Source organism: Grus americana, chromosome 1, assembly GCF_028858705.1.
Source record: "Grus americana isolate bGruAme1 chromosome 1, bGruAme1.mat, whole genome shotgun sequence".
Classification (NCBI taxonomy): domain Eukaryota; kingdom Metazoa; phylum Chordata; class Aves; order Gruiformes; family Gruidae; genus Grus; species Grus americana.
This window is the reverse complement of record NC_072852.1, coordinates 44,901,372-44,926,222: the sequence shown is the minus strand read 5'-3', so window position 1 is coordinate 44,926,222 and position 24,851 is coordinate 44,901,372. Positions and strand designations below refer to the sequence as shown.

At 37.1% G+C, this 24,851-nt stretch overlaps 1 protein-coding gene across 1 annotated transcript in view; it reads right to left on the bottom strand.

Annotated features, from left to right (window-relative positions):
* Positions 1-24,851, bottom strand: part of OTOGL (otogelin like) — a 102,480-nt gene that overhangs the window by 57,298 nt on the left and 20,331 nt on the right. The window contains exons 15-25 of the mRNA XM_054812800.1: positions 24,018-24,163; positions 22,346-22,469; positions 20,487-20,664; positions 19,410-19,534; positions 17,404-17,613; positions 16,436-16,601; positions 15,275-15,349; positions 14,081-14,133; positions 13,216-13,378; positions 9,778-9,885; positions 8,380-8,518 (exon numbers count right to left, since the gene is read on the bottom strand). Of these exons, the coding sequence (XP_054668775.1) occupies positions 8,380-8,518; positions 9,778-9,885; positions 13,216-13,378; positions 14,081-14,133; positions 15,275-15,349; positions 16,436-16,601; positions 17,404-17,613; positions 19,410-19,534; positions 20,487-20,664; positions 22,346-22,469; positions 24,018-24,163 (1,487 nt within the window). The remainder of the gene's footprint in view (positions 1-8,379; positions 8,519-9,777; positions 9,886-13,215; positions 13,379-14,080; positions 14,134-15,274; positions 15,350-16,435; positions 16,602-17,403; positions 17,614-19,409; positions 19,535-20,486; positions 20,665-22,345; positions 22,470-24,017; positions 24,164-24,851) is intronic.

Here is a 24,851-nt window from a genome sequence, read left to right as displayed (position 1 = left end):
TATAGCAAAGAAAGTAAGTAATCCTGTTAGAGGACGGAGAAAAGGAATAGTAATAGTACTTATTTTTCCATTGATGTTATGCATTTCCATACAAATATTTTAAAAAAGATACCACATTTAGGCACTAAGAACCTAAGAGCTAAATTGCTTATGCACACACACATGCATTTAAATTATCTTTTCCTCAGCATCTTCTACAGAGCTGCAGATTATGTGATTATTTTCACTTAAAATATGGCAAAGAAACTTGCAATACACCTGTAGGAGATGACACATTTCTAGCATCGTAGCACAGTGGAGTAGAAATGGAAGAGCAGCAACATGATTGAGTACATTCACTGATGCAAATTCAAAGGGAGTAAGATTATTCCAGCTACTGACTCGCCCTCAGACAACTTCCAGACATCTGCTAATGCATCCACAATAACTCCTATTTCTTTAAAAATTACTTCCCAAAAGGACATACCTTAGGCAGAATAAACTCTCAACAACTCTTGAGAAAGATGCATTACAAGTATCTGTGTGTATGTATACAAGCAATAGGAAAAATAAATCATTATATCATATTTTCTTTATTATACATAGGGTTTTTGTAGTAGATTTTATGGCAATATAGAGTTGTTGGGTGTTCTGAGGTTTTGTCAACAATATATTTTTAATTCAAAATTTTTTTAAAAATCTACTGCTAATAATGAAAAGTACATGACAGGGAACATTTTACTTGATTTACTTCAAAACCTTGTTCTAAGTCAACATTTCTTAATTTTGAAAAAGTTGATTAATCAGATAGAGATCACTGGAAAGGTTTTGTTTTTCTTTTTTACGTTTTAAGAGAACTATATTAAAAGGTTTAAGAAAAGATCATTTAAAGCAGATTTTCTTTTGTTTCATTTATTTAGCTTTGCCTGCTTGTGTATCAGATTTGGCTTTTGCACAGGTCACATTACTGCAATCCTTTCTAATTAAAAATGAGATATTCTGAAGATTAAGGATTTGGGAACATTCAAGTATTTGTTTCCAAGTGACACATTCTGCAACACGAACTATTCTGAATCACAAAGCAGCAGCACAGTTGGTGGTGTCAGTTTAAAATATCTAAACAGGTATTTATATGAGACCTATTAGTATTGTTTTATTAATAAATGCATGATAAATATCATTATTTTATCATTGTTAGTTGCAATGATAAAGCACAACATAACAGGGAAAAAAAGGACAAGACATAGTGGTGATAAATTTGCCTTTTCTGAGCTCCAGCAAATGATGGCAGGAGCTAGAAAGCTGTAACTTACACAAAGCTTTTATTTTTTTAAGTATAACTATAACAAATGCTAAATGTGTTCATTTACACTGCTGAAGTTTCATTTCTATGCATTCAGAAACAAAAATACTCATATCCTGACCTAAACCAGAGTCAATTTAATTCACAGTTCTCATCGCTCACAGACAACACCCAGAGGCCACAAACTGCTAAGCAGCACCTAGAGGTGACTAGCCTGAGCATCCTCCCGCGTCGAACACAGCAAAAGGCTTTCAGTTTACTGCTGCCAATGTACTGTACAGCTTCCCAAAACAGCAATGATGCTGATTTTTGCTCATCTTTTACTGCTGTATCATTAGAAGATGGGCATCAACAGTCCACAAAGCCGTACCCACCAGAGGTGATCCAACTCAGGCAGTTATTCTTACAGTGAACTGCCTTTTCGGGCAGCCACCAGATTATAACATTTTAGAGTCAGTATAGCCAAAAGGCTGTTGGACGCTGAACATTAACCCGAAAGCAGAAATTCAAGGTGAAAAGGTCACTTGCTTCAAGCTGTGTGGTCGCTAAATGGCAAGGTCCTCAGAAAAAGGATCCAACTTCTGAGTCACACCATGCACACATTGCCTCCAAACTGCCATTCTCATGGCAAGAAACTTTTCCCCAAGCCTTTCCTGGAAGCCCTCCATGCTAATCTGCACAAATTGAAAGAAATCTTTCCTTTGTTGGAGAATAAAAGTGATTCATTCACTGCATAATTTAATGGTATGGCGAATCAGATGATGGAGACGAAAAGGCATGTAGAGGTAATTGAGTCTGAAATCATTGATCTGGAGAAAATGGAACCAGAGAATAAATTCATTGCCAACTGTAATCAAATCTTTTGCTCACAGAAAGGGTAGAATAAATGGAAAAACAGGTACAAGCCAACACTATCTGAGCACTGTGCTTCCCAGATGAAGACAAGGATGGAAAGCGATGTCTCCCACAAGGAGCTTGCTACTGATCCTTATAGGACTTCCAGAGACCAAGAAAAAAGACGGCATCCAGAAAGGTGTCTTCTAAACTCATGGGACTGATGAAAAGCAAACTGATGGTATTCTTTGCAACTAGAGCATGGCAAACTATTCACAGTAAATAATATTTTCACTGAAATGTAGTCTCTCTTTTTTTGGACACAAATTTGCACACAAATTGTCAAGAAACACATCATTATTTCTACACAGTTACTGTTGCTATAAATTATTTGACAAGTGTTTTAGGTGGACATATTTTGACACATCACTTACTCATGAAACTATTTGCTGGAATGTGGCTTAGAGGATTAGATATGTTAATTAAAAAATTAAAGGCGTTCTGATTGGAACCCCATGTTACAGTTTTATTCCCTGAATAGATGAAAATTAATTTTAGAGTCAGGTTTCCAATTTAAAACATTTGTAATTTCAAATTCAACATCATTTACTTTCCCATTAAAATCTTCAGAGTATATTAAAAGAAAATGTTTGTCTTAACTATGAACAGTCAGCTTGACAATGTTGATTAACCATGAACCTGCTGCTTTAGTCCTCCATAGGTGACTAATAGCAAGCAGAATTAATTTTACAGAGAGAGAAAATACAAAATACTATTTAATTCTATAGGTTTGCCAACTTCATGAATCTACATACTGGCTACCTGGCACAAACGATTTTGAGAAAAGCTGCACAAAAAAATTACAGATATTCAGTAAGGGGAAATGGGATAAAGGCTACTTCTACCTCCTCAGATGTGACAAATGAGTAACTGAAGAATTGTTGCTTTGTGTGTGATTGCTCGAGCTTATGCCCAGTCATCATTTAACAAATTTACCAATCAAGATAAATATATCAGCAAGTAATGGGTAAAAGATTATCAGTGCATCAACCAACTTCTGTATTAAGCACTCTAATAAAAGCATCATAAACTAAGAGCTTTGAACTTGCCTCAGGTTACAAAAGAAGGGATGTGGAAGAAAAGAGCTCCCTTGCTGTATTCCCCAAGCAGACCAGGTATCTAACACTGGAGACTGCCCATCAATTTGGGAAACTGTAGTACTGGTTCACCAGATCATGCATGTTTTGTTAAATGAACCTTTGCCTTAACAAATGGGCTCTCATGTGGTGTCTCCTGACCCAAAAGAGTTACATGTGCACTTCTAATTGGCATAACAGTTCAATTATTTGATCAGATGTCTGGTTGTTGCTTTTGTAATCCTCCAACACACTAAATCTGGAGATAACTTTGGCTTTAAAGGAGCCTTCATGGTTGCATCAAAAAGATTAAAAAGGTGACTTTAAAATGGTCGAAACCCTCATGTCAGATGACAAGAAGTGAAAATTTTTTTTATCGCATACCTTAAAGTTAGGACTAGTCCATAAAATGTGAATATTTGAGGATGAGGGCTTAGTTCTGCTGACCTCCATCTTTCAGGATACGGGAATAAAACAGTCCTTGCCTTTCTTGGCTGTAGGACCTTATGGACAACCTACTAAAGTTAATGGAAAGACTTCAGGTTTTCTTTTTGTTTTTTAAAAGGCAGATAAGCATTACAACGGAGCTTCCTCTCATTCAAGGATATTCTGATGGGTAGACTATGCCTCTAAACTCTTGCTTGGAGACTCCCCCAAATCAGAGAAAGTATAATTCTGCTTCTCAGAAGAGAACAAGTCTGAGGGGCTCCAAGGGCACTGACCCTACAAGCCTTAATAAATGCACTGAACTGCAGGACTGAAAATCACCACAAAGATAGAAAAAGGCCAGCATGTGTGATAGAAAGACAACAATTTCACTATAAAAGCAGAAGTCTATGAAACAGGCAAGCAGACGAAATAGACAACACACAGTAAATGTTTGCTAGAAAAATAACACCATTTGATTAGGGAAAGAATGTAGCATCATCAAAGGCAGAAGATAAGCAAGAAAATGGAAGCAAGCAAGCTATTTAAATCTTTTTAATTAAGAAATTGGTTGGCTTAAATTCATCAATATTCAGATTGGCTAAAATGAAGTGTTTACATGATCTACAGTGCTAAAACATAAATGAGTTGGTCTGCCAAGATCTTTCTATTTTTTCCCTTGAAATTACTGAGGTTTTAAAATGTCAGAAGCAAATATTGATGTCTTCTCTGTGAATGTCATTTATCCATACAGGGACTTCTCACTGTGTAATATAACTCCTAATTCCTTGAAAAAGATGAAATTATAATTTCAGGAGACATTACTACCCTAATTTTCTTAATTGCTGCATTAAATCTTTTTGGTCATTTTCTGACCAATGGATATATCTGTTGAACTAGTTATAAAAGGCTTTTTCATACACCTACTGTTATCTTAAACAAAAAGGCCTGACAGATGATACTGATGTTGAAAACAAAGTTTGAAGTTTCATAATTGGCTGAAAGTTGATACTTGATTTTCCTCCCCTAAGAGCACAAGAGTTCCTATTAAAAACATAGTAAAAGGTAAGGATGACTTCTTTGTTTGGTACAGTGCAATAGAGGGACAAATTAAAGAACTGTTCAAACAGATCACATTTAGGGAGGCTAACAGTCAAATCAAACAGTGAGGGCTGGTAATGTGGATAGGAACTGCATTATCATGCCTCTGGGGACATGGGATTCAGATTATAATTCTTGGACTCAGTTCTACCTCTGGGATGCCAGCAAATTTATTGTTATCATTTCCCTTATTGCACTGCTACGATACCTTTGTTTAGAGTATATAAGATAGCAGACACAAAGCGGTCCACTTCTCACAGGAAAAAGATTAGTGAAAGGGAAAGGACAAAGTTATTACAGTGTTGTATATCCAATATTACAACCCCTTCAGCTGTTTAGATTTCAGGTGTTTGGTGAGCCTTGAACATGTTATCCATAAAAATCAGCCTTGTAACAGCACTGCAAACAACCATTAAGTCAATGGATTGTGTACTAGCAGCTACTAAATCTATGATATTCTGTAATACCTTACAGGTGGAGAACATGAAGCACATAGCACATAACCCCCACGGTGGGGGGGTGGGGAGGTGTGGACTAGATGATCTTTAAAGGTCTCTTCCAACCCAAACCATTCTATGAGTCTATGATTTAAGGGTTGTTTTTGTTTTTTTTTTTTAAAAAAAAACCCCTACCAAAAAAAACCCCCCTCAACAGTTGGTTTGTAGAACAAGTAGCATAGTTTAGGTGGCAGACTGCCCTGGACAGCTGTACCTGCCAAGGTGTTAGGCAAGGCATGTAAACTTTTGCAACTACATATACTTTCCCACGTTTCATCTGACTTGTTTAGTTGGAGAACAGGCTATAAGAGACAGGGCTCTCTTGTCTACCTTCTGAACAAAGAGTAGCTCAAGGGAGACTCATTATATTACTCTGATACTATCATTAAAAAATGTCACTGCACATGGCCACAATGTAGAGGAGGATGATTATGGGGAGACAGCCATGAAAACCTCTGCTCTAGGAACAACAAAGTCTATTTCAAAAAAGAGCAGCCTCATCATGCTATTATCTCTGCATATATAATGTAGTTTAACCACATAGATATGTAGTACAACTGTGCACATGTATGTGGTACACCTGTGGTGTAACTGTGTACATGCAAATAAAAGCATATGTGAAACTGGAGAATGGATGACACTTTGGATTCATTCAGGCTGCCACTAGAAAGATGCCAATTACATCTGTTTCATATATTTTTCTCACATAAAATTCCATTCCTGCATAGCAGTAGTTAATTTAGTGCCTATCTTCGTGGTAGCATAGTTACAGTTATTTTTTCTGTTCACTGATTTGCATATTTCATTGTTGAATTTCATCCTCCATTTTATCATGTAGCGTTTTCTGCCATAAGATCTTCTGAACCTTTTGGTGGTTCATCTTTGTTTCAGCTGTTCAGACTGATTCTTTACCATCGGCATACTCCACCTCAATCCTCACGCCACCTTTTCAAAATTGTTTCTGAAGATGCTGAATGCAGGTGTCAGCATGAGTATCTGTGGGATGTCACTGGGATTTCTCCATTCCAAAAAAAAGCCATTTATTGCCATCTTTTAACTTCTAATTTTTAATTCATGTCTCAAAGAATCTTTACTCTCATCCTATGAGAGTCTAGTCTCTAAAAAATATTTGTTGAAATCTGTCTCCAAAAGGTCTTTAAGCTAAAACCACATATTGGCCTGATCATTGTCATCCATATGTTCATTGTCTTCATGGAATAACTCAGAAGATTCATCATGCATGAATTTCTTTTACAAAAAACAGAGTTCAACTTTTCCTCAATTGTAGTTTCTCTTTGTTATAATTTCTATTAATTTCCATCATATGTAAATCAGACATATTGCTCTGTTCCTGCCAAATTCAGCCATGGAGTCCTTTTAAAATATTTGGTTAAACTGCCATTTTCCATTCCTCTGATTCCAGGATTGCACATCACATAGTTCATCAGTTCTGTGGTTTAGTTCCCTCAAAGCTCTTGGGCATATGCCATATGATCCCATCCTTTGTTTCTTTTTTTTTTTCCTGAAAGCTTCTCCACACGTTTCACAGTCAAAAATGAGCCCACAGATACATCATCTGTTACAGACATAACTATGAATTATGCAGTGCCTAATTTGTAATAAACAGTCCTTCAATATAGATCAGAAAAGTTTTCCATATACTAAAGAGGAAGGAAAAAATATGAACAAATTAGGCCATACTTTCTCACATTAGCTAAGTATGGGGAAAAAAAGCAGTTTGAAAAGCTGAAAAAAGTCTGAAAGTCTGTAAAGCAGATCTACGTAGGCAGCATTTCATCATTTGTGTCATCATGTTCACCTGAAGAAAGGTCTGTTGGCAGAGTGCCATATACCTTAATTATGTGGCTGCCAACTTTATTCTTGGACTCCAAACGTTCCTCGTGGTTTGTTTCCAGTTAGGTAATTTCTCATGCAGTAGAATGGCAGGTGACATTTGATTGTAAAAGCAAAACATTCCAGTATCATATTGAAGTTTCAAAAAGCAGCATAGATTTGTCTTATACACCTCTCTGGCTGGATAGCATAACAATTAAGAAACTCCAACCCACCTTTCCACCTCATCATGTAGGCAAGATGATTTTACAGTTAAAATAACCCCTATTTTTTGCATCTTAAAGGAGGAAGGTTTGTGCAAATGTTCATATCCCTCTAAGAGTAACAGCTCTTTCTGTAAGACAATATGATACATGGCAGGAGTTCGCTATGAGATATCTTTAGCAAACCTGTCTTTTTTATTTTCTTTTAACAAAGAAAAAAATCTGGAACCAATCTATTTTATTTCACAGCTGTGAATACTCAACTAAAGCATACACGAAATAAACTATTTGCAGTAGTCTTTGTTGAGAAACCTTGCTTTTTCTTAAGGTTAGACAGTCAGGGTTGACAGAAAATTAATATTCTTCTAAACACATTACTGTAACTCAGAAGACAGACTCTTAGTCTTAATAATAGCAACAATGATAATAAACAATAGAGTTGTTAGTAATAGAATATATTTCTAAATGTCAGTAATGGTATTTTTAAACAAAAAAGGCTAGCAATGTACTGTAAATGTGTGCTATGAGGAACATTAGCATGCAGTTGCCAAACAATCTCAATGAAGGATTTCATTGTTGAATTATGAAATCATTGTGTTTGATATTGTTATACACATACACTCCAGATCTGATGCAGATCACATTCAGGAAGGATTCCAAGCAGCATCAGAGGTTGTCATTAACCCTCTGCCAAGCAGAGTTTATTGATAATTATCAAATAAATCTATAGACTATACCTAGTTCTAGAACAGTTTCTATAGTCTTATTCTTTGCTCATTGTGATGAAAGCATGGTTAAGGCAGAACGAAAAATGTTGTTTTCTATTTTTCTCTAGACCACATAGATATGTAAGGACAAACCCATGTACCATTTTCAAACAGTTGAGCACAAAATGTCATTTACTGATTCTTCCTTTCAGACACGTCTGTTCTGCACTTGTTTTCTTAATGTTTGTTTCTATAGATCATCTCCTGATATTCAAAATACTTGTCTTCTCACAAAAGCTTTCACTTGGACACATGAAAATGTATGAACAATCCTCCTACCTTTAGCAGGTAAACTTGGCAGTCACTGACATAATCATACTCCAATCCATCAAAGGTATAATAATGCCGATCTCCATAAACAGTGCATACAGCAGGACAGGGGTAACTAGTGCAATTGAATATCCCTCTCCGACAAACACTGTAAGGAAAATTAACAATCAGTATCTTCTCATAGCAGAGTCATTTTCTTTTTAATTTCAAGAAAAAGCTTTCTTGGGTTCTTTATTTTGAATCATACAGAAATTCATGAAAGGAAGAAAATTCTCAGACTATGAAACACAGATCTATTCTGTGGATTGCTTCTGAAGTTATTGGTGATGCCATAGCAGAAAAGTGTTGAGCTTTTTGCCATCAGCACATATGTACAATAAAAATGCATAAGAAATGAGTGCAAAATCTTCAGATTTTTATGGCTTATGCAAATGTTTCCATCATTGCCTCCAGTATAGATAAGACATAATGCTACAACACACTAATTTGTAAAACATATTTTTTTTTTCTCAAGAAATTTTAATAAAAATCTGAACATATTCAATGCAAAAGACCTCCGGTTACTACCTGTAAGACTTCAGGGTATCAGACAAGTGCAAAATGAGTTTAAGAAATGCTGATATTTTGTGGGATTACTTTTCCTGTCAGCTACATTCAGTGATTTACATGAATTTGTATGAAGGTAGTACTGACACCTTCTAGTTTTGCTTGTGTAAGTGTATAAGCTCAATCGATTTGCCAGTGAAGTTTTTAGTTGATTAAAAGCTGCCATGTCAAACTTTTTTTATTATTATTAAATACATACTTAACTGAAGATAGATATTTTGGCTAGAAAATTATAATGGATGAAAAACTTTTTTGCCTCAATATGAGTCAGGTAAGGGTCCTTAAAAAAGATGCTGAGTGCTAGCTCATTTTCCAATTCTAATGCTTTTTTTTTTTTTTTTTTTTAATTGCCCATCTTCTTCCTATACAGTCACTCATGCTGACTGGTAACTCACACTGCAAACAGTCCAGTTCCCAAAGGCACAGACTATTTACCACTGTCGTACATTTAATTTCTCTTTTTTTTCCTTGGTTGTCTTTCATGATATTCTATTCTCAAAATGCCAAATGTCTTTTCTTTCAGAGATTAACTGATACGTGTGGAATCAAGCATTTGTTCTTGACTGCTTTTTAGTTTGGATATAATCTGCTTCTTTTTCAGACCTGAAGAAGCACTCACCCCAAAGTCTTCCAAGTCTTCCAAGTCTATTAGTGAGCCTAATAAAAGATATATCCTGTAACTCTCTATAAACAAGCATATAAATTTTTGATTTTCAATGCACTCAACACATTTTCTGTATCAGATTCACTTTGTGGCTAGATCCAGATGATTTGGAAGTATGCAAAATGCATGTCACTCACCAGGTGTAACATGGTGTAGCTATCACTTCTCCTGACAGAAATTCCCTGTCTTTCCAAGTGCATGGACAACTGTCAGGAATATAACATTTCCCTCTATGCTCAGCCATCCTTTAAAATAAAAGAATTATTAAGATGAAAGCCAAAATTCACAAGTAGATCAACAAAAGTGAATGTGTAGTGTATTGTCTAAACCCCGCCAAGAGCAACCAGTCTTCCATTCAGCCAAGGCCAATTGTTTCAGCAGCAAAAGCTGCCTGAATCAAATGATTTCTTCTGTGCACAGCTGGAGACCTCACAAAGATCACAGCTGCAGCTCTCCTTCTACCTCGAAAGGAGTATGTTGGTATGGGGCAGCAGCTCCTGTGCAAGAGCACAGGTAGTGTAGGTACTCCTCCCTGCAAACTGCAGAGCATCTGTGTGTTGCGCATGCTGCTGAGGCTGCAGCTGGGCTGCCCGTCCCTCTCTGCTGCTCCCTCATCCTCCTGTCCCAGGGAAGCAGCTGGACTGATGTGCCTGCTCCTCTGCACAGAGCAGCAACCGTCCTGTTCAGAGCACAGGATAGTGAACTGGGCTATGGCAGCTGTTGCAGAGTTAGCAGGACAAAAGAAACACAGTTTAAGAAGGGTGGTGTGGAGGTTACTTGCCTACCCTGGGGAAGTGGAAACAACTAAGAAGGTTAAGACAAAACAGTGGCATTTAATGCAAAAAGTGGAAAATCTAATTAGATTGTGAATAAGTGACCCAGAGATGTGGTTAACCACTTTTCGCTACCTCCTCATTTCCATCTGCTTAGAAACATTCACTTTTTTAAAAAAAAAAAAAGTTACTGACACTCCCAATGTTGCTCTTTAGGGAAGCAATTGCTGCAGTTGTCATTGCAACGCATGGTTGAGAGTACAGAGAGATGTTTTTTCAAAGTGTCATCTTGAGATTGCTTCACTTGAAGATGAAAGGAATACACAGATTAGAGTTTTCTTCTCCCCACAATTACTGGTTCATTAAAGATTAATTGGTTATAAGTGAAGGAGTCAAGTGTTCAGAAAAAACATTGAAAATAGCAAAGCACTAGAATGGATGCATTGGGAAGGTCATTCAGAGTCTCTGTCAATGGAAGTTAAATATCTGCCAAGGATAACATAGGTATTGCTGATGCTACCTAAGGGCAGGAGAATAACTTAGCCCCATGAGGTCCCTTTCCACACTGCTCCTCTGTACTTCTGTAATTCAACTTACACTCTTACATCTCCAGCTCAGTGTTAGGGTGACTTTCAGTGTATCTTTGGGTGATGAATTTACTGTCATTCTCAGCTCATTTCCTCATGAAATTTTAAGCTATTCTATTCAATTTTTATAGCATACCAGAAACTTTCAGTGTTTCCTATTCTTTGTCACCTCTTTAACTGCTGACTAAAAGAACCACAAGCTGCTGTGCAAGAATTTTAACAGTAGAAAATGTAAGCCATTTTTCTTTAAGAGGACCTTTTTTTGCATACTAAAGTCCATCCTGTCATGAGTTTCCAAAGGAAAGATTTTCAATACCACACACAAATTGCTTTACTTTGCAAGCACCATAAACACCCAGGATGCTAGAATAAGGTGCCAGTCTCCAGGAGAATTCCAGATTCCACCCCAAAAGGCTAGGTCATTGGGTCAAACAATGGGTAGTAGTAGAAATAAAGTGGGAAAGGAGAAACAGAGAAGAACAGCACCTTAAGAGAATAAAAAAATGACATAACAGTAAATCTTCTCATAACAAAGCTTTCATAACTTGTCAATATAGATTTAATATCATGAGGTATATGCTTAACATTTTCTTGTATAAAAAAGAGAACTTCTGAACCCAATTTTTAAGATAACTGTTGGTCCCTTCCTAGCTAAAAACCATACTCACTTCTCAGAACCATGAGCCTGAGAGGCATAATGGCTCCAGAAATACAATTTAACACCAATGATGGTACTAACTGCACTAAATGCTACACATTTACTTTTCTATCTAATAGCAAATTTTTATTCTCTTACTTAACAAAATAATTCATGTATTTTACTCCATTATTTGACAGAAACTTGGGATTTGGCTTCTCTGTAGCCCTTCTACAGTTTATCATTCAGAAAATAATGAAGTAACATATTCAGTATGAAATGGTATAATACTACTTGATTGTGAGAGCAGGGCTTTAACTCTGGTTTTTAAGTTATATTTTAATTATTTCAAATTTTCAAATGAACATTCATAACAATGCTGCTAGTTTAAGTTCATGCAAATATCATGGTGACATTTCAGTAAAAAAATACTAGTTTTTATATGATGCCTTGTACAGATTCATGCATTTTTGTGTTAAAAATAATTGTTTATTCCTATAACACTAATGATTTTGAAAGCTAACTCCTCAGTTGAGCAGAGGTTGTAGAAGACTACAGAATACCAGGCAAGAACAACTAGTGAAATCTTAGCTATGCCTGAAATCTGTCTTTCACCAGTGCTTAGTCATCTATGAACATCGCAAGTTGCTGGAAGGGGAATTCTGGCAGTCTCATTACACTCTGATCTGTGTGCAACTGACATACTGTCAGGGGGCATTGGCTACACATAGAGTGAAATAAAATCCAATGTTGAGAAAAAACAGGGATCACTCCACCTAAGGTCAAATTGCAGAAATTTGCATGGCATATTTGACTCTTCAAATCTGAAAATGCACACAGCAGGTATAAGGGGAGGCAATGGGAACAGATGGAGGGAGTGGTGGTTGATCCTAACAGAAACTTCACAACAAATGCATTTAGCTTTTGTACTTTGATTTGACCCCTGCAAAGCTCAGTAGACTGTTTCTGGGCACCAAATCCTAATACACAAGCTGAGAAAACAAAAACTTTGGCTGAGTTCAGAAAGGCAGAGAGAATGAAGAGGGCAGGATCCAGCCTGCACCGCCCTCCTCCCTTCCCCAGGTAGGGCATCAATACTGTAAACCTGAGTAGAAGTCTAGCTGGGACAATTACTTGGGCAGTAAGCAGGAACACAGATGGTTTACGTTACGATTTTTTTGTCATGTTTGCTTCTACACTCAAATAAACTATACTGTGCAAGTAGTGGGAGTCATCTTCTGTCCAGAGAGTCCCAGATAGCAGTCAATCAGACTGGTAGCAAGCTGGATATCTCATAGGATAGTGGTATCAGGATGGAGAAACTGTGGGACTCCAACTGAGGAAGCATGATAGCATGGAGCCTCACACCAGCAGGAAGGAGAAAAGGGCTCCCAGACACAAAAGAAAGAGTTGGCCTGTACACTGTGACAGTATATCTGCAAAAATTTATAGAACAATAGCTTCAAAATTAGAGGTGTGATACCACTGGAATTTAAAAAGCAAGAAAAAAATATGCAGACTTAAACTGTGAAAAACACATATATGGTTTGTGCTCCAGGTTGTTCTGCCAAAGCTTACCCAGGGGGGCAAATGCAGCCACTTGCACAGGGTGGTGAGGGGACACAGGAGAAGTTCATGGCAAGGTTCGCACAAGAGATCCCACAATTCACTCCTGCTGCTGGTAATCCAGGCACAGGAGATCTGCAGTCATAGTAGATTTTTCCTTCAGGGCATATGTGAACTTCAAACGCAAAATGCAGGTTAAATGAGATCCGCTGCTCTTTTACACTGAAGGTTTTCTATTTGGTTTTGTTCACAATCTATTTTAATGCACAGTTAGCCTACATTACAGTACACATAAGAATACAATCTGAATAAAAGTCTATAACTTCATTTGCATTTCAGAGATATAAAATTAATATATGTTTTAACGTTAAAAAAAAAAAGGCCAGAACTTGATATTAAGCATCTGGATCTATGCACCCTAGATCTGATACACATCCCATTGTTAAAGATGGAGTAATTATGCCTTAGGTAGACAGAATCTTCAGAAGCGGGATAATGTTCAGTGTACTGAAGTCCCTTCCAAATCCATTAGAAATTCATTAAAAATTTACTTTATAGAAATCAAGATCTTAAGGCTTCCTAAATATAGATAGTGAGCCTAATTTTAGGTATTCCCATGAGAACATATTGACCTACACCTCATATGTAATTATTTATTTTTTTTTAATTTCCCAAGTGACTTAGTAGTACAACTTGTGCTACAGAAAAAGGAAAAAGAAAAAAACAAGACAACTTGTACTCCTAACTTCCTGTTTTAAATTTGTCATGCTGTTAAGTATCTCATACTGAAAATACATATGAGGAGAAAACCAAATGACTATTCAATGTCAAAAACTTTCTCTGTGCAACTGCAATATGAGACAAGACTGTGAATTACCTGTATTTTCTGTAGTGGCTTCAATACATTTCACTGTTCCATTCAAACACTGACTGAAAAAGAAAAGCAAACTCATCTTTATTCAAGGCGAAAAAGTTTTGCAGCCACCATGTTAAAAAAGATAATACAACTTAACCCAATTTAAACAAGAAAAATCAGGAGAAAGAAGAGGATTAAAATCCAGAAGCATGAGTTCTGATCAATGTTTTGTTGGTGTTTTCTAACTGCTGATCTGTAATGGGGGCCCAAACTCACAAAGGTGTTTATGTATTATTTAATTGCCTAACTTTCACTGAAATAAAAAAGAAGCTGGGCATATCAGCCTCTGTGGGAAAGTAGGACCATGTGATTCGGGATGCTGGCAGTGTAACACAGAACCTTATCTGCCTTGGTGAATATGGAAGGATACAGTATGCAAATTTCCTGTTGCATAGACATTAGGATACACAGCTTAATTATTTTTATGATAAAATACAGAATTGCAGAAAAACACATTTGACAATAAACATAGTCCTCATTTTTTCCTTTAAAAAAAAATGTGAAAAAAACAAAGTATTGCAGAGGCATAGCAATGGCAGAAAAATGAAGCCCCTACTCTCACCTCTTGAACTACATGATTACCAAGCTTCAGTTGTAACAACTATAAGAGCTCAGCAAGAATTAACCTTGACACTTAACTCACAGACATGATTTTAAATCAGCAGGTTGAAAACATTTCTTGTAAAATGAACAAGAAGTTCCAAGTTTTACCAGGAAATCTAGGAGGTTTCCCCACTTGTTTCAGTGAGGTCAGGATTCCATCATGAATTAATAATACAAAATGACACAAATATAGCTCTCTGCAGGCCTTTGTTTGAAAGACTTTCCAAAATAGAATCATATTGTTTATTCTTCTGAAACCAGCCTCATATTTCTATCATAATGCCCCCAGATCTAAGAACAGGACTGCAACCTCTATGCGTGTGTTTTGAGATACTCTTTAGTCCCTGGCTTACAGAATTTTCCAGGTTTCCTATTGCTAAAATAAGCAGGTATGTAATCCAATTTATATTAGGCTCCCTTTCACTAAGTGTGTAACAAAAATAAAATCTTGATACAATAGACCTTCATTCTATGTGAAAAAATTCTCAAGGCTCTTGAGTAGCATCCAAACTGTGATACATGAAAGATAAAACTCTTGGCACTCAAACCTACCAGGAGCCTGTTGGTGTAGGGAGGATTTCTCCAGGCTGGAGGGCTTTGCCCTTGTAATGACAATGACAGGCAGATCTGTTAAAAGAATATTTATGCATGTAGATACAAAAGCAAGATGAAATGGGATTTAAGGGCAATCCATTTATCGAGCTATTATGATAAGTAGGCCTTATAATTCATTAACTCAATCTTTATATTTACAATATACTTCTAAAGGCAAAAACTAAAAGATGACACTCTGACTGCCGTGGCAAAACTCCTACTGTCTTCAACAAAGCCAGAACGTTCCTCAATCTCCATATTATTCATTTGCTGCTTCTGTGCATTAGTCTTATACAAAGGAGCTTTTATTCCTAGTTATGGAACATGTAGTTCCCATTCAAAGTGCTTTCAAAATCAGGGGACAGAGGAACTATCCATTAACTATGTCTGTGATAAGACCCAGATGGGATAGAAGTAGCAACAGAATTCCCTAGAAACCATGCAAAAATATGGGAATGCCAAGTCACCTCACACTCTTTACTAGTTTGAAACAATCTTTATCCCTACAGTATGAACTTTACTGATCTTTCCAAAATATATGTCACAATGAACAGCAATAATTCTGTATAATCTTGAAATTCATGCAAATAGTCATTCCAGTTTTTAATTCAGTACCTGAACTCAGTAAATCCCCATGGCAGTAAGCTGTAAAATTTTGGTACACAATGTACAAAAGCCATTTCCTTTCATTGATCATTTTCTTTCATTTAACTGTAGGGGTTTGCACTGTGAGACAGAAAAAAGACGCTCCTAGCCACTCTCTCCATACTATCCCCGACTTTATGGATTGCAACTATATAGATTTCTTTTCATTTTTTTCTTAAGTGTTAAAAACAAAGTTTTCATGTGAAAATGCTTTCCCATGAATTAAAAAAGTTTCATCACCCTTCTCTAAAGCAGTGTGACATATCTACTCTGAAGTGCAGTAGATGGCCGTACACACAGTAGCAGATGACGCCCCACTATTGATTAGTACAAAAGAATATTAAGTCTTCACATATTGCCTGCTATCCTGTTTAGGCAGTCTACACTTGAGGGAAACAGCAGGAAAACTACTTTAAATCTTGCTGGGAAGAGGAAAATGTGCCTACGCGTATATTCTATTTTCTTATGACTTACATTGATACACAAAAGTTGACCGACTCTTCAAAATATTTCCCATCAGGACAATTACATCCTTCTGCACAGTCATCACCACAGATATTTGCCATAGAAAGTGAAGCACAGGAGTGTTTACAAAAAGAAGAGCACTGATGATAAAGCATACCACTGTGACACATCACAGCTGGAGAGGAGAGAGGGAGAGAGAAGGGAGAACAACATCCTCTTAAAATGTGAAAAATAGAAAACAAAGCAGTATATCATGGCAGCGAAAAACAGCAAGGCAAAAAGGTCTCTTGCTGCACTGGGGTGAGTTAAAATGCATGAGAAAAATATGCTATTTTACTGAGTTCTTAAGTTAGAAATGTTTAGATTCAGGTGGGCTTATGTTAGACAATTCTGTGGCTGGAATTGTCTATTTTTTAAGCAGTAGGGGTCTGTTCTTCATATATGTTAAGTGCATGTGTGTGTGTGTGGTGGGTGTGTCTGTCTAGTAATTCAGGCTTCCAAGAGAGGAAGAATGATCCATTTAAGGTTGAGGCGTTACCCTACAGTTTAGAAATGCCTTGTTTTAAATCATTGCTATATCCTACTTGGCACATCACTGCTCACCCTACCCTGCCCACCCTGGGGAGTGCCTGCCACCCTGGCTTGCCTTCCCTTAGGGAACAGCCCTGCTCCTGCCACTCCCTGACTACTTTACCCTAATAGGGGCTTCCATATGACTTAGGGTTCAAAGTCAGAAATTTAAATTCTCTCTGTAGCCAACAGAAAGGGACAGACACCCTCTGTGAGGCAGCTCAGGGTCCTCAACTCAGATGTCTAACATAAAGGCTATTAGCATTCTCCCCTGAGTATGTCATTAGCCCATTAAACAATTCTAGTTTCCAGCAAAAAAGGTCAACCTCTGTATTTTGTGGAGCAAATGATATTTGTAGAATTTTACACATTTCTGAAAGATACTCTGTTCTACAAACGTTACTCACCACAGTAAGAAATATGAGCTCTGAAATCAACGACGACCCCATGCTTGCCACAGACGTAAGCGTAGTGTGCCAAAGCATTACACAAACAGCTGCTTCCGCATTTGCACGCATCAAAGCGGCATAGCTGGTAGTATAATCCTGGACTGATGTAGGCATGGCAGGGAGCAAAAACTTCTTGATTGATGATATCACAGTGAGATGCATACCCAACTAAGAGAAGGTGACATTGTTTTAGCCAGATCCATTTTAATATGTTAGTCAAATGAATAGCACAGAATATTAAAACCAAACATAGCCAGTTGTGCAATAAAACCTTGCATACAATGTCTTTCTGCAAAGTTCTATAGTTTAAAACTGATATTGTAAGCAATTCCCTCAACAATAAACTCCATTTAAGATAAAAATAACTATATAAAAAGTTATGCCTTCCTCTAGCTGTGCAGGAAACTTAAATGGCAAAATAATATATTTCAAAACGGAAGAGTCCTCGAAAGCTTGGAATATGTTTTTTCCTACCTTATGTTTCATTTAGCTTTGAAATCAGCAATGGTCATGTATTTCTTGGCACGTGGACTCAGGAAGCATTGCAAACTGGAGCCTGAAGTCATGCAAGTCCCAAACTGGCCATATACCTTCTAGTGTCAACAGACCCTCCTCCTACCACTGAAGCGTACTACCACCACAAGTGATGGAATATCTCAGGAACACCATAGCATGGATCATATTTAAGCCAATTTTGCTGCTGAAAGAGTGTCCCTACCCTTCATCCTCCCTGTTCATTCCCACATATGCACACTGACACAAGGATTTCTAGAGTCTCAGTAAATTAGATTCAAGGAGTGAACTTGACTTGGTTAAAAAGTAACTTGACAAAATAAGTAAACAAACAAAAAAATAATTTCTTTCATAAGATTAAGATCATCACAGACCCGGAAAAATGCTTGTGCTGGCTCAGCACAGGTGGTAGCATGGGCCAGGACCACTTACTCAGGGACTGTTTTTCCAGCGATGATTAGAGGATCACAGGAAAATTCAGGCTGGAAGGGACCTCAGAAGGTCAGGTAGTACACCCTCCTGTTCTAAGCAGCTTACATTTTTGTCAAACTGCACCTTCACTGAGGAAGCACAGAACTGAAGATGAGGCATGAAGTATCTTGGAGAGAGTTAACTTGGCTGAGATGTACTGCTTCAGAAGACAGCCAATGCTGAAGGCACAACAAGTCTTAGAATGCCTCAGATTCTTAAAGGTTTATGGTTATTCTAGGCTTGCTCCCACAGGCTCTAAATATGGCCAAATCCCACATCCTTAGTGAGGCCTTATGTCTGAAACATTACAAACATTAGACTAAATTCTGTCAGAATTGGCAACTACTGTCTGCCCATTGTCTTCATTAATTGAAAGGAACAGCAACATGGAAAGGAGACAGTGAAAGTTCAACACAAAACATAGGTACATCAGCCAGCCAAAACTAAATCTTTACTCAGGAATTTGAACAAATTCATGGATCTTAGGTTGTTTGCATCAGTTTGTGTCAGAGAGCATAGATGGAGGATAAGGAAACTTTTAATGCTACAAGCATGGAGAAGCCAGAGACAGGACTTTTGATCTGAACACCTTCTCAGCATAACACTGTCTCCTGTGCTTTCTTTGTCAATCTACAAATGTGCATCACATCATTCTTCTTGACTGGCATATTTACAGGACTACAGACGGTGTTCTGCCTAGCACTCTACGTGTATATTAGACAGCAGAATTTAGGACTCGTGGCCAGTACACCCAGCATTATATGATCACCTGGCTTGTATTTATAAAGGACTTTTAGTTCATTTTACATGCTAAATATATGGAAAGAATGGTCTTTGCCAAAAAAGAAAAAGGAAAGAAAGAGTGCACATCTAAAACTGAAGTTGAAATACCTGTATGTGCAACTCATTCACAGAGAAAACAAAAAATGTCCCATAATAATAAGCTACAGCTAATTCCAGAATCCCATGTGAAAACATACCATTTTGCTGATTAACGTTGCAGGGATCAACCACAGGAATATTGACAGGCACAGAACAAGCTGAGGAAACCTTCCATGCATTGGCATGAAGTTGTGGGGTCCCTTCTATCATCCCTGCTGGAGAACTGAAAAGGAAAAGATCAACACTGCAAGCATCCTGCTGACCTTATGGACTACATGGGTGAGGACACAATTACATTAAAAAACCTGAGAGCATAGTCACATTGAACATTCAACATGTCAAAAGAAATTCCATCTGTGAGGTATAAAAGAAGAGAGGGCATGTGAAGCTTTTTCTTCAACGTTTTACTCATGCAAAATTATTCTTACACTCAAAGTCTGCCCTCACGCTTAATTCAAGCACTCTGAAATCAGTTGGAGGAGGCATTAATGAGAGGAGAATTTGGCCTTTATTCAAGTACATACATTCAGTGAAATGTCAAAAATTTGACCTGTTAGCTAATTTCAGTGTTCTAGAGAGGGGCTGTTTGCATTTTGATGCTGTTTTTCACCAAGTATTTCAAAAGCATTTATTATTGCCAGAAAAGTTTTGTGATATTATAGCTTGAGGAACTTTGGAGAAAATGAAGTAAAAGATTAAGAAAAGTGTGCCCTTCTAATTAAACTATTCCTGTGGTTCAGAATTACGTGTTGTTCCATTAAAATTTGATGCGGGGGAAAAAAATCATCATAGTAAGTGTTAAGCAGGTGAGGATGATACTAGTATTATCATCCATTCTTTTTGTCAGTGCTTTTACTCTGAGGTGTTTATTCTGATGATAAGGTAGCAGCAGGGAGTAAAAAAAAAATACATTCAAGCAATATCATCATCCAATAACTTCTACAAATAATATGGTACTTTTCCAGAATTACTTAGCTAAACATCTTCGAATGACTTAGCTAAATTTATAGGTTTCATATTTTAAAAAATGATTAACATTTTAATTAAGAGATTTTATATTGATTAGTTTAATAAAGTATGAGCATGTTAATAAAATGAAATAATCAGATGATTACATTCAACAAAACTTTTCACTTGTTATTAAACACAGTGTAAATGTACAATATGCAACTTACAGAAAATCATCTCTTAAATTCCCATTGTACGTTCCACATAGTCCTAAAGTTCTTCTCTTCCAGCCAACATCAACTTGAACATAGATCCTCTCTCCATCTTTAGCAAACAGTATCTTCAAACCAAAACTAGTTTTCAGTTGAACAAAGAAAGAAGATATATTCTGAATTTCAATAGCCCCTGCACATAGCAAAAGAAAAAGAAAAACAGTGTCACTGAAATCCAACTTCCAGGTTGTATTAGTTACCCCTTAAACAAGAGATTTTGAAAACTCAGAAATAAAATGAGAAACTATGCATAACCTCACCTGCAGCCAAATAACCTCACGCATTCTCCATGTGAACTTATGAGACTACATATCTTTTTCATTAGCATCACAAATCAGGAATTGCAACTACTGTTGACAGTAAAAAATCTCTCGCCTTTCTGTACCTGTGAGTTATCCAGAAACCACTCTTGCATTACTTTTTTTTTTTTTTTAGAAGAAAGCACGCCTCTGGCAATGAGAAGACAAGAAACCACTTGTTTCTCAGTCTCCAGGGATGTTATAAAATTAATTAACAGATGTCTGTAAAGTGTATTGTAATCTTTAGATAGAAGGTTGTCTCTTACTACTATTGATATGACATCAGTATAGCTCCTTCCTTAGACTGTATGTGAACTAAGGCCCTATCAAATTCCCAGCTTTCCTTCCCAGCAAATCCATTATGCGAGGAAATGGAAATTTCACAGTCACAGCATTCATTTGCTACACATTGTTGGGCTACTTGCAGCTGCAGGCTTAAAGCAGATCTACCTTCACAAGCAGCCTCTATGCATGCACACACATGCATACACTTAGGTGCATAAACTGAGAAGAGGCAGACAAAATGCTTATGTGAGCTTAAAGATGTTCTTAGTGGATAAGACTTACTAGCTACACCCAATTATCAAGAAGGTGACACCAAAATATTTGTCATAGATTATATTTGTCACAGATTATATTTGTCACAGACTATGGAAAGAGACAAGAAAGTGAATAGGGACTGATTCAAAAGACATAAAATGAAATTATCAATTAAATTATGAAGCAGAGCTGATAACATAAAGTATAACTGAGCTATGAAAGTCATTGCCATAGGAAGCTGTGAATGTCAAAAACAGAACTGTGACTGGACAAATTCAATGAAGAAAAGACATAGCTGCAACCAGCAGCACGGAACTCCCTAAACTCTGTTTCGCTGGAGACTGGGAAAGGAAAGGGGAATTCCCATTTTACTCTTTCAGAAAGAGACTAAAAATCCAGTAAGAATTTACTACTGATCACTGTAAGATAAGAAATTTAGAAAATATCATTTCCGCCTTCAGTGCTTCATTTTATAGTATCCTTTTAAGGTTGCTTTATTTTACTATCTTTCCCAAAAAGGTGAAGTAACCTGCCTGAAATCACAACATAAGTCAGCACTGAAAGCAACATAGATCACATAGAGCACATGCATTCTATTCCATGCCATTTATTCCAAAAAGCTTTAGTCAAGCTAGACCTTAACCTTAGCACCAAGATGATTTCCAATCTCTCTTCACCTCCCTTCTTTTTCTTACCTCCTCCCCCCTAAACACAAACAAAATGAATGGAGTTTCTAGGTACTCTGCAAGATAAGAAATTAAAAGAAATGAGGACATAATGAAAGATTCTACTTCACAGGATAAGAAGTCCATTTCTATAACCATTACTAAGGTTATAAGAAGTAAGTTATTGTACATTTCATAAGCCATTTTTGAAGAAATTCCTTTTTCATAGACAGATATTATTAAAAAGCTTTGGAGCATATAAAAGAAAGAATGTAAACCCTGGTAAAATTCTACTCCATGTACTTCTTACCATTAAGGTTAAAAACTTGGTTAGGGCCAGTTTGGACTTGACCATATCTCGTCAGAGTTACTTGTTTGCTCACATCGTCTTCAAGAACTAGTGTTATAGACTCAATGCAGGCATGGTCAAAGTTCTAAGAGGAAACAAGTTTCACCATCAGAAACAAACAAAGACATTAATATTACCATGGAAAGCAAAAACAAACAGCGGAAAAAAACAGTTGTATAGAATGGAAATACCAGAACTGTCATCAAGTAAATCAGTTGTAAACTATCACTCAAAGCATTTAAACAGAGCACCTGAAATTGTATGTAGAACATAATAATACATTGCATATGCATTTAAGAGCAAGAAGAATGTATTTTAGTTATTGTGGCAGTCTAGTAGTGAGTGGACAGAGTCCTCAAGTACTGATGCTGGGTTCAAAAGGTCATACTTGTATGGCCATCCTGTGTACTCCTCATTACTGGGTTAACCAGTGTTCGAGCAAGAGTATATATCAAGCTGGTGCAACCAGAGCCCAAATACAGCAATGCAGGAGAAAGAAACTATTACACACATGAAGGCGCTTCTCATCTTGAAACACAGTCATGATCTCTGACTGCAGACCAAAAGGATATATTTTCTCCAGAATTGTACAACAAGAATTTATAAATATCTGACTATCAAAAAATGGTGACTTATAAACTAACTCACACCCATCATTTTAGAGTGCTATCCAGGCAGAATTTATGAACCTAAGTACAAGACAAAAGGTGACACATAACCGGGTTAAACCTAGCATCTTGTGCTCCCTGGGGGCCCCTGTTTTCACCCAGAAACTTTCCAAGGTGCCTAGAGTTGTGCTAAGGGTCATTTCCTTGTCTCTCAGTGGCTACCTAACCAACCATTTCATGCTTGAAGCCACCTGAAATGCAGAAACAGGATTCTCAACACCTAAGTAGGAGAAGGAGGTGCTTACAAAAAAAGCAGAGGCACCAGCTCATAGTTTAGCTTTTGAAGGAACATGAGAGGCAGTCCCATAGCAGGGCAGCTTCGGTGCATCACTCCCTGCTGATGAGTTTAGGCATCCCAGCCTTCAGCACACAGGCAGCTGTGAGTCACAATCTCCGAGCCCCTTCTCCTGAGAGCCTAGGTGACTAATAACATCATTAAATCCAGTCTCACAGATGAGTACTTTTTATAAGTACTTCTATTTGTAAAGACTGTTATTGGATACCTGCCAAAACACTTTCAACCAAATATGTGTGGTGGCTAGTCTCTTCAATAGATTTCTAAAAGGCATTGTTCCAACAAATTAAATATGCTATAACATATCAAATAAAAATCTAAAGCTCCAAAAAAAAAATATCTTGCCTAACTAGCAGTGTATTAAACCTGTTCAGTGCTGCCAACAAGAGCTTTTCTAAAGCCTAATACATCTGTTTGTACCATAACCAAAGATGTATATAGACATTTAATGTGCATAAGTTAATAACTCTTTGGACTTTTTCCCTCTAAAAATGCAATTGATTTTACAAAGGGCAATATAGCATGTAGCAATACAACAGCTTACAAAAAAGCTGTAATTTATATTGTTTGTTAAACATAACCCGGTAGCTTACAGTAGAACCCTTTACAAGATTGCCTGAAATATGGATGGCCATGTTTGTTGTGAATGCTCAACAAAAATGTGACTTACCTGTCCACAAGGTGCTTTCTGTAAAGTGATTGTGAATTTGTTTTTCCCGGTGCCTTTTACCAAAATGTACTGGCAAATCCCAAGAAAGGTAAAATGACGTCCATCAAATGTTGTGAAATGAGAGCTACCTGTGATGGAGCACTCAGCTTGAGAGAAAAAGGGTAAAGAAGAATGTTCACTTGCATAAAAATGTATCATTATTCTGTAAATGATGGAAGAGAGATCAATAAGAAACTTTCTCCTTATTTCTAAGCACATAATTCAGACTAACTTTAATCTATCTAGCTATTATGGCATTTTGAAATAAAATATGTTATATACACCTATTTCCATCAGATACTCTAAAATACAAAAGTTTTGTCTCTATTACAGCTCTGAAGTTTCCTAGAATCTTCATCCTCATCATCTTTTGGCATGACTGAGTATGAAAGAGGACAAACTTCTTTCTCCTTCCGTCTAGGTACTGTGGTACTGCTTGTTACCACAGGTATGGAGAGGCTGCAGGTGTCTGTCCTTAGGGCACATCTATATTGTTTTTCAGTTTAGATTAGGAGTGCACTGTTGAAGCAAGTCTCCAACGCATCCCCACTTACTGCACTTTCATTCACACCATGGGGCAGTGTCAGAGCACATGAACTAGATTTATTTTGGCTGCAACTACTGCAGGAGGTGCTCTGTGGGAGCACATCTAACCTGCTCCTACTACTAACAGGCGTTCAGTCCCTAGGACCTGACTAGAATAGTCATAATTAACCCCCCACATGCACACAACACACACAAGATGTAAGGAGTGGTTCTCAGTGTGAGCTGTTTTACACTACAGATCCACTCTGT